At 32.1% G+C, this 18,488-nt stretch overlaps 1 protein-coding gene across 4 annotated transcripts in view; it reads left to right on the forward strand.

Moving 5' to 3' along the window:
• smash (smallish) overlaps positions 1–18,488 on the forward strand; it is a 478,903-nt gene that overhangs the window by 458,407 nt on the left and 2,008 nt on the right. For 3 of the 4 annotated variants that reach the window (XM_085956529.1, XM_085956531.1, XM_085956530.1), the window contains 8 exons: positions 4,331–4,720; positions 6,903–7,241; positions 9,091–9,366; positions 13,878–13,931; positions 15,261–15,637; positions 15,948–16,086; positions 16,731–16,844; positions 18,069–18,372. In XM_085956529.1, the coding sequence (XP_085812655.1) occupies positions 4,331–4,720; positions 6,903–7,241; positions 9,091–9,366; positions 13,878–13,931; positions 15,261–15,637; positions 15,948–16,086; positions 16,731–16,844; positions 18,069–18,372 (1,993 nt within the window). The remainder of the gene's footprint in view (positions 1–4,330; positions 4,721–6,902; positions 7,242–9,090; positions 9,367–13,877; positions 13,932–15,260; positions 15,638–15,947; positions 16,087–16,730; positions 16,845–18,068; positions 18,373–18,488) is intronic. The other variant, XM_085956532.1, reaches the window with a different exon arrangement.

Genomic DNA, 18,488 nt, shown 5'->3' on the forward strand with positions numbered 1-18,488 from the left:
TGCAATCTCAAAAAGGTAATCATCCCCAAGAACGAAAAGTTCCAACAGAGCCCCCCCATTCTCGAATCCACCGGAAGATGGACAATCCTAACCATAAATAATAAATCCTCTCCAAACACCTCTCTTCCCGTTACTCCCATTTTAGATATGCCGGAAATAATTCCTGTCAATCTGAGAAACGATAATTTCGAATACAACTGTCACGAGGAGAAATTTGTTTTTAAAATTCGTAACAATTTGGTCACGGACGTTAAATGTTCGCACACAATGAGCCCGCCCGCCTCCAATGACGACAAATCGAATCTCGAAAATGTTTGTTAGCATTTTATATTAAAATAACAAACCGAATATGATAATATGTAGTCAATATTATATTATAAAAGAATATAAGAATCAGGTAAACTAATCATTCAAATATTATATGTCAATTTTTACACAGTATGTACTTATGACGTACAGATTAATTTTTAACTCAACTGTAAATATTCCTAATGTATATCAGTCAATTATCGATACCTCATATCCTCTTTTATCCTTATAACATTATGATCTTTATTATTTTATCAATAATTTATAGTACCTATACCCGAATATTGAAATTTATTATAATAATAATTAGATGTATGTAGAAATATTACAATAAAACATGATATCATTTTGAAATAAAATCATTTTGTCTTCGTCCCTTGTTGTCCGCTTGTCCCAATTTTCATAAGCCTCTGCTGCTACATATTACATTATCACCTTAAAATTGTCATTTCTGTAACAAAATTATTGTGTTTCGAGTAGGGTTTGCAGTAACAGGATTACACTCGATATTTTGATCTCGAAATCTCAGGAATGAATTTTTTTTTATAATTAATGCCAAAATAATATGTAGATGTTTTTGTTATTTAAAGAAAACTCTTGGTTAATAAATTTAAAATATTGGAATCTAAGAAAGTTAAAAAAATTGTTTTCGGCAAAATTGGATTTCTTACAATCACTAGTTTTGAGGTGCCTCCATTATGTAAGCTTGTGTTTACGTGATATCATTTTTCATCTGCAAGACCATCATTGTGAATACATAATATAATACTATCAGACGCTTCATTTGTTTGTCTACTGTGATAATGAAAAGATAAGAATCTGGTTATGAAAATCTTCTGAAAACATTTCTGTGCTCAGTATCGGAGAGATCTCCAGCAAAGAATACTTCTAGGTTTTGTATTACTTCATTATAATATTTCACAGTATTGCTAATGGCAATAGTTATAATATTGAATGGAAAATTTCAAGTGTTAATATTATAGAGGGGTGCAAAACTGAAATTTCGATGGTGAATGGAAAGCCATGTTTTCATTATGGTTACTTTTGTGGGTGTTAAAACAGCAAGTGTTTCACGTATGTCTTTTCTCTATTCTATATCTGTCGTTATGTGTTCAGTGCATGTTTGGTGTATTGTCTCATCTGTCGTACTAATCATTTTGTTTCACAAATCATTAAACATTCACCCGACTAAAATCTCACTATAAAACAAGACAAGATTGTGCCATACTTGTATAATGTATTTTGTAAGGGCTTCACGTCCGTACCGAGGGATGCCTTAAATGCCTTAAAATTATAAATTGCACGGGTTAACGAAATGTATAGCAACTACTGGCTATTGATTTTAATAAATCTTTGTTAATTTGTCACATCTGCAATGCAATTTAATTTTGACCAATGGCGCAATTTCACCTTGTATTATTTTGTATTTATTTATGACCTATTCAATTTCCATAGGTTGTAAAACTGTTTTATTCATTCGATCATTTTACAACATTATTGATTTTGTTGATTAGTATCTTAAGCTGTCATAATTGAATACATATTGCATTTTACAATAAACAAAACATTTATTCATAATTTATGTATTCATTCATCTTACAACATATTGATTTCATTTCCTATGCAGTCTTTGTGTCCTGGAATTCTACTTTGCAGTATAGAGACCAATAGTTTCAATTCATTCTGCAAACTTGATTAACGTAACACTAATAAGTCACTCTTACAACAAGTTAGAATTAGTTAATAATAATATGTAGGTATTTACAATTTATCTTTTTTGTAAATACAGCGTAGTTTAAAAAATACAGTTAAAATAAAATTGTCTTATTTTATTTCAAAACCATGGAAGCCCTAAATTCGACAGGAAAATGAAGAAAACCCTCTTCTATAGAGATGAAGCCTAAACCTGAACATATGAAAATGAGACTAAAAAAGAACCTCTAAAACTATTAATTTTGATGCAATTTCCCCAAAATTTTTTTGCATAATTATAAAATGGCGATATTACCTCATAATATGTTTCCATATTATGGAAACTTGTTTTAGTGATGTGATTATTATAAAGGAACATAGACGACTCCATCTCGAACAAAATTCAATATTTTTATAAAAATTGATAATTATTACGCAATAATCAATTAGGACAGGGGAAACCATACTTTTTCAGTTCACGGCACACTAAACTGAAATCAACATGTTTTGTCTTTTTTTAAGTTGTAATCACCACATACTTTGGGAACCCCTAATTATTAGGATATTTTTATGACACATTATTCTATGCCTCTAGAATTAATTAGGAAAAAATAATTAGATGTTTGCAATCTATGGAAAATAGTGTATTATTTCAACACCTTTGTTATCTTTACAAATTGCATGGAAATGTTTTATCACAGTGACAATATTCTATCCTTTATTTTACCTGTTAGCTATGCAAAAAATGTTATCTCTTGATAAAAGGAATTTCTGTTATCACGCTTAATATGTTTCATATCTAAACGTGGGCCTTGTGTTAGTGGAGTTGATAAAAGTCACATTTTATTATACATACTAAAAATATTCTATTTTTACGTTTATTATATCACATGATCTTGTCTCAGCCCCCGGGTGCAAAGTGACAACAACTTGAATGTACAATAAGCTACCTACCTACTCCAAGAAAATTTACAATACGTATTTCAAAAAATAAATGGAAATTCCTATTTCACATTAAAATAACAAACCGTATATTATAATAATATGTAGTCAATATAATATTATAAAAGAATGTCAGAATCAGGTATGTCTCAATTTTTACAAATTATGTACCTACTTATGTCGTACAGATTAATTTATATCTAGTGTAAGCCAGTAACGAGGGGTTGAAGGTAGGCTGTTAAGATTTGATATAAATAGTGCTCACTAAACCTTATCAGTCATACTTATTTGTTTTCATTGAACTATGAATACAATTTGCAGATGGTGCTGGTTAGTTTTTTTAAATCTATTACACTGCCCATACCTTACCGTAATCGATAAAAAATATTTAAAATTATGTACGGTTTAATGGCATAATTTTAGATATTTTATAGATAAACAAATATTTTTTGACTATTATCTACTATGGCTTGGATTAGGCAGGCCTTAATTGAATTTTAAAAACCAACAAACACTATCTACACATTGTAGTCTTAGTTCAATGAAAACAAATACATTTGACGGACAATGTTTAGTTTAGTGTGCGCTATTTATGTTGGATTTTAACAGCTTACCTCCACCCTTTGCCACTGGTATAACTAAGTTACTCCAAAAAAAAAACAGATCAGTTCTTTACGAAAACACTTAATAATATTAAACTTTTTTTTATCTTCTGATTGTTTAATGATATTTTGAAAATTTATGTAATTATTTATATATTGATTATTTTTAATCAAATAACTTTGTAATCTAAGTTATTTATTTTAATAATGATATTCATGTCGGCCGCTTTTGGTAGAAAGGAATTCTCGTTAACCTTTCTGTATACTATTTATCTATAATGAGATAGCGCTTTTGGCATGCTTTAATGATAATTTTATCTTTTCCGTATTGCTCTTAATCTACTTTTAGTCTTTGGCATGTGAATACGTATTTTTGTAGGTAAACATTACCATAATAATTCATTAATAATATTGTGTAAAAATTATTCACAGGGTAAAATACTCTGTGAAGTAAATCCTGTTTGAATTTATTGGATTAATTTTTATTGTATAATAATATATTTTGTGGAGTATTACAATATTGGCAAATTAATTAATTCACATTTTGTTTTGACAGGGACTCAATGTTTACTTTTCGTATTATTAAAATGAAGGTTTGTAATTTATACTGTTCATGAAACAAACATCAAAAGATTATATTCTGTACTTTTAGTTATCACACATTTGTTTATATACTATTGTTGTGAATATATTTGGCTGCCATAAGAAGCTTTTTCATGCATGTTTTTTCGTAAGTTGCTTAATTCAACCGCAAACATTCTGTTTATTATTTTTCGTTTCTACAGGTCCTTGAGGCGCTCGACATTGCATTTGACGCAATCGATTCTGAAGAGCTTCAGGTAACGCAAACCGAAAAGATGGCTGAAATTTGCGACACGCCCACTGTCAATCAAAAGCCCAAGCCGGCGATCGAAGAACCTATCATAGCCGCTTACAACGTAACTCCAGTTGAAACAATTCAGCCGGTGAAAACTGTCAGTATCACTCCAGATGTTAAGCCGGCGCAGATGCCTATTCCTTTGTATGAGAATGTGGAGATCCTGTACTCGAACGGCGGTCTCGGGGGCGTCACAAACGATCTTATGGGATTCTCGTTGGGTCCCTCGGCCAACGCTATGGAACCGCCCAAGGAAAAACCACCTCCGCCACCCGTCGACGACGATGATCTATCTAATGTAAGTGATGATTAATAACTTTACACTCATTAAGATTGAGGACCTGAGTAGACGAAAGGTGTAAGTGTAATTTTGAGAACAATACTTTGATGCTGCTTATATTACAGTCTGTAGATGTGAGAAAAAAGGAATTGAGAATTTTTAAAACATTACAGAAGAATGCCTAAATTTCATTTACGCCTTTCGCTTCCTTGCGCTTCTCACTTTTTATCTCATATAACTAACTTTAGTATTTCATGTCTTCAAATACATTTTTTTTGTTTTTTAATTTGTTTTCAATTTATATTTAGTAGTACCTAGTTTATTTCTGAATGTAAAAGAAATATATTTTTATATCAATACTTCGATGCTATTTTTTATTGATATTTACAGACAAAATGGCTACTTACAGTTGTTTAATTTTCATTATAACAAAGAGGGATTAGATGGTACATTATCAAATTAATTAGATTAAATCAGCAGTCTTTAAATGATAGTATTTTATTATTATCTTATCTACTAAAATTTGCATATTATGTTGCATTAAATTTAATATGTATGTAGCTACTTACTTGGATTTATCTGATAATGATTATTAATCTTCATTTTAAAATCCTGAAGTGAAAAATCTTATAATTTTGATTGTTTGAATAATATTATACATCAATGTGTGAGTGAATCAAACCTATAGTACATATTGATAACTGCTCAAATAATCTCTTATATTGTTATCCTAAAATATCTTGGATAACACACCACACACAATTTTAAAAAACTTGACATAATCATAATATATTATATCACTTTTAAAAATGCCGTTCCTATACATTTCGCCAGCTAGCTCCGCTAGTATTAATTTATTTTTGTACTTAACATTGCCACTCATTAAGAACATGCGTATAATTCACAATCATTTAATTATTTAAATAAAATATATTACAGATCTATTTTTAAACTTTCCTTTTTATTGGTGTATTATTCCTGTGTGTTAGTGCTGACAACGCGACTGGCGCGTTTGCATTACCTGGCCATTAGATATAATTAACATGACATTTAAATGTGGCAATTACATATTAATTAACTAATTAACAGGTCAGCAGTGATTGTATTAACAACACAATTTTGTATTCTAATTTTCTAATTGAGAAGAGTTTTGGGTACTGTTCGGTTATCAGGAATACATCGGAAAACACATCTTTAAAATACCCGATATACTGGATAATTTGTTAGTTTGGGTTAGTTTAGGTTAGGTTAGGTTGGGTTGGGTTAGGTTAGGTTAGGTTAGGTTAACCTAACCTAACAAATAATCCAGTTTATCGGCTATTTTCAAAATGTGTTTTCCGCTGTATTCCTGATAACCGAACAGTACTGAGTTTTGTACTGTTACGGTTATCAGGAATACATCGGAAAACACATCTTTAAAATACCCGATATACTGGATAATTTGTTAGTTTGGGTTAGTTTAGGTTAGGTTGGGTTGGGTTAGGTTAGGTTAGGTTAACCTAACCTAACAAATAATCCAGTTTATCGGCTATTTTCAAAATGTGTTTTCCGCTGTATTCCTGATAACCGAACAGTACCGAGTTTTGTACTGTTACGGTTATCAGGAATACATCGGAAAACACATCTTTAAAATACCCGATATACTGGATAATTTGTTAGTTTGGGTTAGCTTAGGTTAGGTTGGGTTGGGTTAGGTTAGGTTAGGTTAACCTAACCTAACAAATAATCCAGTTTATCGGCTATTTTCAAAATGTGTTTTCCGCTGTATTCCTGATAACCGAACAGTACCGAGTTTTGTACTGTTACACAGAAATCGGTTACAGCAACCTGGGTTATGCCTTTCGACATTTTCTAGCTCTATTTATCTTATGGCCTATAAAAATGCTCTTATAAGATTGTAAATGCAAAAAGTCCAAACTTGAGTCGCTGAGACTAATTCCTTTGGGATAGCACAAAACTCGTCAATTAGAATTTTTAATTTTTGTAAGTGTCTAAATTGATATGTAGCATTTATTAACACAATATGATACACACACTACAATCTTCATTATCATTGTTCAACATCACCTTCAATACTCTGTTATTTTAAAGAAACATACAATTACTATTTTGCATTACAGCAAACTTAAATAAAATCCATTAAAAAAATTAGATATGTAATGGATTTAATTTTTATAATTATATTATTACACCATTTCAGGCTCCTCTGAAACGCTTAAACTCGACAAAGCGAATCAAAAAAGAGATTCGAAATAAGCGCTCCAGTTTCCTGGGTATCGAAGGTATGGACGATGACAGTTATTTGGATCCCGAATTGAAACTCGCCCCAAGGCCTGACATCACTAGCTTCTTGCAAGAAGAGAGTCGAGTCGAGAAAATGCTGTACAGAAAATCACTGTATTATGATTCTGACTCAAATCTTGGTGAGAGTCGCGACTCAGGAGTGGAACTAGACCGCGGACAGTCAGATGACACTTGGTCCAATAAGCAACCATCTCCAGATACATTGTCCGAGCAACACAGCCGACAAGGAAGTGAGGTGAGATAATATGTTTTTATTTATACTTCTGCCATTAGTTCTATTTCATTATCAATAATAATTGGCTGATATGTATTTGTTTATAACCTATTCTGTTATCTTTAATTAATTTCCATTAGTTTATAAATCGTTTAGAAAATATGTTGAACCATTAAGTCATTAACGATAACTGGAAATATTCCGATACTGTATGTACCTACATTATATATGGGTACATATTATTATTCTGATTTAACAAAATTTATTTTGCCAAAATGCATGAGAACATTTGATTTATTATCTGTCCTATTGAGTTGATTTATTATGTATGATCCAGTGGGTCTGTTCTATACACAAGTCGGCTATCAACGGTAGTTTATCATATTTATGTATTTAGTGGTTAATAATTTTTACAATAAGTTAACTGTCAAAAAGTGCTATGTTTTGACAGCCCTTCCCCTCTTGGCTGTGTTAACTTTTAGAGCAGATAGACAGTTTTGACAGCTTAGACGACTAACTTATTCTAACAGTTATAAAACCTCAATACATAAATCGTCACTGTTCTGGCAGAAGACAAGCATGACATATTGAGTTAGTACCAAAATGTTCCTTATTTCAAACTTTACCTTCTGGAAACCTTCTTAATAAATAAACAGTCTTTATTTTAAAGTCATCCTTTTTACGATTACTTAATAAACTCACATGATAGACCATTTCAAACATTTTAACAACTTCAAAGTCAAATTACTCAAAACTAGTATTCTCCAGTTAGTGTGTTCTGCCAGAACAGAGACGAAATATAATAAACTATCGTTGATGGCCGCCTTGTATATAGAATAGACACTGATTCAATTAGAGTAGGGATCGAGGAAGTTAATTGGGTATTACTCTAAACCTATTTGTATTAAATGATATTAGACCACTTCCAGACATCAAAGTAAACGTAAACAAGCTGATTGTTCTTGAAATGAGAAATAATTTTTTAGACTTTAAAGACTTCAAGCTTCACATACATACTGTAATAAAAATTGCACAGTACAAAATTAATAATAAGAATTGAAACATTTCATTCAAAACACGCTTCACATAAATAATGTTTCATTTTTGATAATACATACCGAGATTGATATCAGAGCTTTTTCACTTCATACTATCTTCGGAGTCCATGTGATTTCTCTACTTTGTTTTTAAGGGCAGAAAATTGTTCACAAACGTTGATCATGACAAAAGTTAGCAGAATCTCACTTACACAATTTTTAAATCCTTATGATTATTTTTTCAATTGTTCACAAACGTAAATCATGACAAAAGATAGCAGAATTTCACTTACACAATTTTTAAATCCTTATGATCATTTTTTCAAATTTGTATTTGTTGAAACCTTCATTGCTCCTAAAATTTTCACATTTACTCTAGCTCCGTTCCTCGACCCCTGATTTAGATGATCTGCCAGATATGCTCTCGTTTATGTTTATTTTATTATGACGACTGTAGAAAAGAAAAAGGGCGTAATCCTCGGTTTTTTCGAAATAAGTTTTATGCATAATAACTTTGTACATGGTTAAATACTTGTTGTGTCCAAAGGATGAAACCTGCAAATGCCGATTTATTATCTAAATTTAGCTTTATCATGCACTTGAAGGTCATGTCTATTTTGTATTTTAACTTTGACCGAAAACCATAACACACATGTTTTTGTACCTCCTGTAAAATTTGATTTGTGCGGATTACGCCCTTTTTCCTTTCCACAGTCGATATGTTAAGTTGTATAAATAACTACTTTGAAGTAATTACCTTGTAAGTACTATAAGAGTTATTAAAGTCAATGTTCTATCAATTAAAACATATTTATTTGTTTGTCCAATTTTAGCCGTTCACAAATACAAGTGTCACATCAGAGGAAGAAGATCTCACCAAGAAGGAAAGAATCGGGCTGGACGAAAATGATGGCATTCAGCAGTTTGTCAAGGCCAACACATTCACCGAGCAACACGACACAATGGGCCAACAGCTGACTTCAAAGCTGAGGAAACTGGAACAAGAGAAGATGGTGCTCGAAAATCACAGGTCCAGCGATGATGACAAGAGCAGAGTGGATGAAGAGAATCGAATCAGAAGTCTGGAGGAGCAGATCCGAGAACAGCAGGTGAGAATCTTTCCGTCGTAAAGAATGTTTGTGCTTTTTGCTTTATTCATTATTCATTTAAATTCCATCATTAACAGTATTGACTCTCATCAGTCATCACCAACTCACTGATGCAGTATTATAATATAACATCACCTTGATGATGAACTGAACTACTCCACATACCCATATTTAAAAAATGTTCTTATTTGACTAAACTGTTTTAAAAATACCGAATAGGTAATGATTATTTTATTGATAAAAATGTGTGTTTAGTGTGACAAAAAATTTTACATTTAAATTCACAAATTTGGAATAGGTCAGTTCACCACCAAGGTGTTGATAATTAACCTTACCCTTTCGAATTAATTTTTAAAATCATTTTGCTAATATTATTGTTTGGTCACATAAAGACACCATATCACACAGTGTTCTCATGATATCCTAATACTCTTCCAAATTTTTACTGCTTTATGTGGTTCAGAAACACCCTGGTAACACTCGATGCCCCCTCTCCCCCTGTTTCAGTTTTCACATGGGGTGGTCTATTCTAATTGTTTTTAAGACTTGAATCATATATATACCTTTCTAACAGATTTCTTCATTACCACAATATTATTTCAATTCACATGTGATTGCATTCTACCTTGCTTTGACAAAAAAATATTTTGAACCACCATTTTGTTTTTCATAATATGTACTGACAACCCTATCATTAACTTGTTATTATGATAAAATACCCTGAACTATTCATGTTCACGTGTTCAATTAACAATTGACTATTTGGGCTTACCATTTAATTAACATTGCCAAATTTACAATAACAATAAAATTGGTGTTTTTCTTGGAAAAGTTACGATAATAATATGTGAAACATTTGAGGCGTAGAGTTACAAAACCCGCTCTAGAGACTTTTTTGAGTTTTGAGTAAATGACGAAAAACTGTTTTGGGCATATCATGATGATTTAAGTGTAATTTTAGATAATATATTTCTTCCGTTACATACGGAAAAGTATAATAAAATGTCAAATCCAATGTATAAGCTGTATTTATTCAAATAAATGAATTTTAATTATCCCAAGAGCGGTCTTTGTCAGTCTCTACCTGACAGAGCGGAGTTCGACGCGGAATTTTTTAAAAAGAGCGGAGTTTGTCGCACAATGGTACATTGTCGACAGGAGATGATAGTTTAGTAGCGGTCCGTATTTATTTTAATTATGTAATATATTTTCGAATTTAATTTGTCTAGAAAATATTTTGTAGCCATTCTTACCTAATGGTAGCTGTATATTTTTCGCATTGTACCTACATATTTAGCTGTTATATTGGTATGTAATATTTTTCAAAAATAGTGGTATTTACTTTTCTTGAAAATATTTTTTTTAAATTTAAAAAAATAGTTATTTAGTTGAATATTGCCTACTTTTTACTATGTCAAATTGCCTTTGTGAAACTTTTTAATTTTAATATGTTAATGTCATGTACCTACTTACTTTTATTCTATAATAGACAAAAAAAAACATTATCAAAAAATGTTACTTTTTCTGGAGACAATTAGTTATTACCTACATACCATGCAAATTATTTGTTTAATAGGTAACTAATCTTTTATCATTATATAAGTGCCCTAATAATTCTTAATAATTTTAATATTAATGACCATATTTTGAATCAGAAAGATATTTTTAAACCCTTAAAAGGTAATTATAAGATAATTTGAAATAACAATAACTATTTTTTTAATAATATCAATAGCATAAATAAAAAAACCCAGCGGACTTCTAGCTAATCCCTGTATTACCTGTGTCCCCAAATTCCATGTCTGTGGGAAACCCACCATTAACTACCAACCTATTTATTAAATTTAAAAATAAAATGATAATATTTTTAAGCTCAATGACATTATTAAATGGACAACTCACTTCATACCCGGCGCGCACGAGAAATTGTGCATGAAAGTCATTCACAGATGTATAGGTAGATGTCACGTGACCATATGACGTATCCGTTTCCATTATGCGATACAAGCTTCGAGAATTTATAGTAATATAACCTTTATTGTAATGGCGTATTAGTGTCATGACTCATTGCGTTAGAAACAGATTCTCGGTTACTTACGACTTCTCGGAGATTAGACGCAAGTGAGCCCTGCGCATCACAGGCGACTGTCCAATGGTTTCTGTCATTCAATTGCATTCATTAAAATGGCATTTTATAAATAATAAATAATACTAACAAATGAAAAGTGATATCCCATCTTTCTTGGAGTGTTTAGTAGATTTTTTTACAATTTTTAACTAGGCACATTGGTATTTTGTAACACAATAATAACGGTGGAGCCGAAACCTGACAGTCAGAAATTTTGTATGGGCAGACCCAGCAGTGTCGCCAGACCGCTTGCAAGCAGAATGTTCATTTGACCGTAGGATACCGATATTAAAATATGAATTTCGCCATCCGGCAGACCCGACACAAAGTGAGTGTCATTTTATTTTCTAGATGATTCGTCCATATTAATGTCATTGTTTAAGCTATATTATTCATAATCTACTTAGGTATATTAGATATTTTATATCATTTAATTCAGAAACCAAATCCGATAAACAAAAGTCGCGAAGTATGAGCTTACTTATTTTCCCACATAAATATATATTACCTATATTCTGTTGTTCCTGCTACTTTTTATATACAAATAATAGTAAACGTGGAATTTTTGAAATTTATTGCAAAAACGTATTATAAAAGTAACGGTATTTCTACAAGATAGCACAGCATTGTTAACTATGTGTCGTTATTACAACTAAGCTAATCTACAAATTAATAAACATATTTGAATTAAAATTCATTATCGTTCATATTAACGAATGATACAATTTTATGACGAAAAAACTTGTTCCGTGGAGATAATGATAAGGAATGTCATTTTTTATCAAGGGAGATGAAAAAACTAACCTAACGTAACATAACCTACTAAATCTATCATTTGTATAGTACAAATTATCAAACAAAAAGCATTTCTCCGACAGAAAATAGTTTTCCTTTAATTATATTTTTGACACAAACCAAATAATGATAAAAACGTGTAAGAACCTTATGATATTTTATTATATCACACAGAATATTAAATATAAATGACAACAAACAATATACGTAAAACTAGAAAATAATATGAGCCACCACTGGGTTATTCATGACAATACAGCAAAATATAGTCAATTTTTAAATACGTTTCTTGGCGTAACATGCTACATTTACAAGCAGCTGAATTTTTCAAACGCTTCCTTGATTGTTCTTGTTGAGATTCCGTCACACTAACTATTGAAACATTCATTATTAAAAGTAAAAAATAGTAAAATAATTGAAGCAAAATTATGACGCGCACGAGAAAACGGTTTGACGGTTTGTATGGAGATTAAAGGTTTCGTGAAGAGTCATTATTTAATACGCGGCGTCTGATTGGCCGGTTACGCAGAGAGGGTTTTACCAGAACAAATTTATTTTAAGAGCGGGTTTAGTCAGTCTCCTCGATATTTATTTTGATTTTTTGAAGAAACAGAGAGGAATTTAAAACTCTCACCTAGAACAGAAGATAGGTCTTACGAAAGAGCTCCTGCGTACATTCATAACTATTTTTTTTGAAAAATCGCCCAGAGCGGGTTTTGTAACTCTACGCCTCATTTGATCTTTTCGCCAACACTATTAAAAAGCTCCGGATGATAATAAGTACAAAATCCAACATGGCAGACATTGACAGGGGTAAATAATCACAATAATATGACTAAGAAATGACTGTCTGTAATGATATTTAGACTATTATAACCTTGATTCTTCAATGCAAATAGGTACACTAAATCTATAGTGAGACTTATATAAATTGTAGTTGACGCATCATAGCAGCCATCTGGGAGACTAAAAATCTCTTTCAATTCTTTCACATACATCTCTATACCCTCAACATCGCCTACTATAAATCACCCTTCCTCCATTACACACAAATCGCTATAATTCCCAACTTTCATGTATGGTAAAATTAAGTCTGACAGTTGTTGTCAGTGTTGCTTGCAAATATACCACCATGTTGAATTTTACGTACCTAGGGCCAGATGCATAGACATAATTTTTAACTGCCGCTTAACGATTAATGGCTGAAATAATTTTTTTAATGAATGTCGACACTATTAAAGTATAGTGTTGGAATTACAAGTGACACCTGTCAGAATAGTTAGATATATTATATTGCATATTATGATAAATCAAAATCAATGCTATTTTTGGCTGAAATCTATTCGCGATATGCTTGATTGCTCTGACATATGCCACATGCATTTCTCAAGTCTCTAACTTTTCGGTAATAGTAATAGTGTAACTTACAATATGTAGGTTATTTGACTATGACATCTCTGCATTTGGCTCTTCAAATCCGGTGCTTTCCAAATAGTGTTGCAATCTTTTCTTCTCTCACCCCCACTTGTTTAATATTTTTCTTACTTGTTTTGTAAATAACAACACCTCACGCCTGTTTTTATTTCAGAAGAAAGATTTAATGGGAAGGTGCGATGATTCCTATGACGATGGGCACTCTGAGGTGAATAATAAACATGCAATATAAAAAAAAAGATTAACACTCTCCTTTGAAGCTCGAACAACCACTACCTTCATACTAACATTTCATATTGATAGTCTTGCATGCTAGCTGTCACAATATGATAAACTTAACATTATCTTTATAGATAATAACATAGATCTATCAAAAATGTATTCTCATCTGTTTAAATTTAATGTATTATAGAAATTAAAAGAAGTAATATTTATGTATATGAAACAAATAAATGTTTATGTAACAGGCATGGATTTTTCTTTTATAATTGATTTTTTTCCCACAACTGTTTACCCTATTGGCATCTTATCATGGTTATACTTTACCATATTGTTTAGTTGAACACATCTTCTCTTACATTATAAAAGCTTTACTACACCTATAAATAAATAGGTCTTTCCCAAAATATGAAAAGGAACAATAAATTTGAAACCCTCTATGAATTTTCCCGTAAAACTCATTTATGTGCCTGGAGTATGGTAATGACTGACTAAATCTGTGGGTCGTGGGTTCAAATCCCACATCTGACAAATTGATGTTTATTTTTCAATGTATATTTGATCCATACAGAAGACTCAATAGGTTAACAACCATTTCCTAAAAACCTGTTTAGATAATCTTAACTTTATATTTTGCGTGAAAATAGCATTTCTAAACATAAGTACATTTTCTCCATAAATAATAATAAAAAGAAATGTTTAATCTAATATCCAAATAATTTAATAAGAAAGACATTATCATCCCTTCTTTTGGGGCCATTTGGCTCTGCAAAGTTATGCAGATCAGTTACGTCATTGAGAGATTTGACAATTTTCATATTTGCAAACAGCCACTACATTATTATAATAAACATTTCATGAATACACACTATGTACAATAATGTATTGCAATGAAAAAATATAAAGCAATGATATAACATGAACACATTAGAAGAATTCTTTGAAAATTCCTTAAAATAACATTGATCTACTTTGTGTAGACAAACAAACAGACACTATTATACTTAAATTTTCTTCTTCTTCTTAACATTACAATAAAGGTCTCCTGTAGCATTTACCTCCATCCAGGTATTCAAAAGATGGCTGCCTCCCGCTTATTTTGAACTCCTAGACTTTTGTAAGATGCCAATGGGTTAAACCATGTGACATGTAGTTTGCCTTGTTACTTTCAATGTTTTTTTTTTTATTAAGGATAGTTAAAAAAACAATTAATTTTATGTTATCATTTTTATTCATATAAAGCAGAAAGTTTTACACATTAGAAGGAAAATCTGTCTCTAAAGTGCTGGTACTTAATATCCCAATTATTTAATTGAAGGAGGTTCTTCGTGTGGAAAGAGAGTTACTCCAACTCGAGCAAGAGGAATTGAAACGGCAACGCGACAGTCTGATGTTCAGAGAGAGCCAGGCGCGCCGTCTCAGTGGAAGGTCATTGCAGGATATCAACATGGCGCAGTCCTTCCAGCCTCCGGTCACCAAAGAACCAGTATATTCTTACGCCCCGCCTATTCCTGCCGGCGTCAATTATCGCCAGTCCATGCCCGATCTTGCCATGAAACAGACCGAACTTGTGGCATACGCTTCGTCTAATGCACCCAAGAATGCTCCAGCTATTATTAAAAGACTTCCTCCACCGATTCCTCCGGCGAAACCCAACAGGACTGCCGAGATGCACGAGCGTGATATCAATGTCAGGTATGTACAATACTGTACCTATCGTTTAATAAACTGTAATTTTATATGAACTATTCTATATTGTCTGTAAATAAGCATATTATATTCGTAAATCTAATCGTAGTATTCAATTTTAATTCATTGGTCAGTAGCACTGAAAGGGCGGCACTGATACTGATATGTGTAAATCGATCTTTAATCTGAGTAATTTGCGGGATTCATAAAAAAAAATAGATTATTTGTGGCATATGGTCGAGATAATGTATAGAAATTATTTTATTAAGAAAACAATATGTGCATGACTCTTAACATGGTGTAATATGAATTTTAGGAGTAGCAGGATGCCTTCAGCGGAATACTCAAATATCGAACGTGAGAGTGGTGTGATCCTAAGACAGAAACCTTCTTCCAATGGAGTGACAGCTAGTAATGGCTTGCCTCATCACCAGATGTCACGGCACACATTACAGGTCAGTAAAATAGTAATCGATTGTCTTATTATTTCTCAATTCCCCTTTGTCTACCGCAACCTCCTTCTACTGTCTTAAGGCTCATTTAGACGAGTCGAATTGATTGCAGGTGTTCATTTTTTGTTTACACGTGTCACTGAAAGTGAAATATACAATTCATCCAAAATGGCGTCAAGTGAAATTACGCTGCAGGTTGGAATTTCATCAAGAGTAAGAGGAATAGGAAAAAGGGTCGTTGGTGGATAAAACCATAAAGTAATATACTATATATGGGTAATGCGGCGTAATATCATGGGAAATAAATATGATGACAGTACTCAGGGGCACAGTGCGCATGCGCAGAACTTTTGGAATCATCCGCACTGAACACAAAATGATCAAAAAGTAGAACCAGTTGAGCTTAATTCACTTTTGATTCCGGATGATCACTTTCGATGATTCATTGATGAATGTGCGCTTACACGGGTCACAGAGGATGATTCCTCCGCGATAATCGTCAACAGTGAATCATGTAAACGGGACTTTAGTCCCAAGGATACGGTTTCGATCACCTCAATCGTAGATATGCCCCTTAGGCAGTTTTATTCTACATTTGTGCTGTATCTATTTTATTGTTTATTTATTTTTTAATTTGATTATTTCAGGCTTTGAGTGCTGCACCTCGTTCAAGGTTAATTCCGTCTGCCGATTGGCTGCAACCGAAAAGGCGGTCTGAACCTCCTCAGAATTACAATTACAATCAACATTGGCTTATTCAGGTAACTATTCATTAATCTCTACGTAAATATATCTCTTGATAAAAAATGGCTTAAATAGAAAGCTATTATATAAAAAATAATGTAATTAATCCTATTATCAGTATACTATGTTTGCATTTTGTAATCTTATAGCATAAAAGAAATCTATTAAAGCTTATCGATAATACACACCTACTAATCAAATCTTTTGTGACATAATATTGTTAATATTTTTTAGCAACTGGGCTCACCTAAATATTCCATTATATAAATGCTTATCAGTGAATTTTTATGCTGATAACATTTTTATTTACTTTGAGATAATATGTATTGCACATTTATAAAGGATATTGTAATTGCTAATCAATAAGTCATTATTGATTTAGCTCACCAATACTTCCTGTTCCTTTAAAAAATAATGGAGAAGCATGTATTTATGACACAGATATTATCAATCACTTCGTAAGAAGATAAAGTTTGTAAAAAAATTGAAAGTCTGAATGCACCTATATTGCGCTGTTTTAAAAAAAAATTTAACCTTTCCTATACACATGATAATATTTACATAATTTACATTTTTTTAACTCACAAACAATAAATTTTAATATTAGCTTTTTTTTTCATTGTATATAATATTTAATAATATTACATTGCATCTAAGTGTAGGTAGCAGATGGGTCCCCACCGAGTGGAAGTTATTTTTCACACAGTTTTTTTTAATGTATGATAGTGTTTCCATTCACTCAACCTATTAGGTCATTGCAATTGATTAAACAGAAGTTTGAAATTTTTTGCTCAGCTTATGGAAACGCACTTACTAATGAAAATCATATAAAGTCCACCTGCCTAGACTAGACTGTATGGCCTCACCTGCATCATAACGATATACAACCTCATTGTTTAAAAACCACTCCATACTAATCAGCTGACACCTCATTAGCTACATATCACCTAATACCAATGTGCCGCCTACTGAATGGCCCTGACTGCTTTCCGAACTGTCAAAAATTGTGTGCGCATTAATTTTATCCCTATACGAATTTAGCTAAAAGCCTATCCTATAATAGTAAATCAATGGATTAAGCACACATTGAAAAATATGTTCTGTGTAAATTTCTTTAGACAGGATTAATAATATAGTCGTGAATGAATCAGACAATGTTGTGCATTCAATTTATAAATCAAAAATTTTCTGAATGTAATTACACAGTATCGTTGCTAATTTCATATATTACTTTATTCTAGGAAGCAGAACAGCGCCGTATCGATCAGCTGCGCAGTAACATAAAGAAGCAGTCGCAGGCGGGTGCTCCATCTCTGGGTGCCAGACCTAAGCACTTGCCGGATGCCGTTATTCAAACTCTCACCCAGAGAGTTCAGAACATGGGCGGAGGAAACAGAGTTCCTCCACCCCCGCCAGTGCCACCGCCCGCCCCACCCACCCAGTCTTGCTCACCGCCGTCTGTTGTAAACGCGACAAGCGAGTCTCCCGAGAAAATGCTGAGCGTTAGCGGGAAGAAGAAGTGCTCGCATTGTGGTGAAGAACTAGGTAAAATTTTTATTTACATGACAAAGAAAATAAAGTAAAAAATAAAAAAATATGTACATTTGTTTATATTACAAGTGTAGGTAAAACATACTTTTCGCATCTGTCTTATTTGGATA

Source organism: Rhyacophila brunnea, unplaced genomic scaffold, assembly GCF_057557595.1.
Source record: "Rhyacophila brunnea isolate RB1 unplaced genomic scaffold, BYU_Rbru_1.0 scaffold_6, whole genome shotgun sequence".
Classification (NCBI taxonomy): domain Eukaryota; kingdom Metazoa; phylum Arthropoda; class Insecta; order Trichoptera; family Rhyacophilidae; genus Rhyacophila; species Rhyacophila brunnea.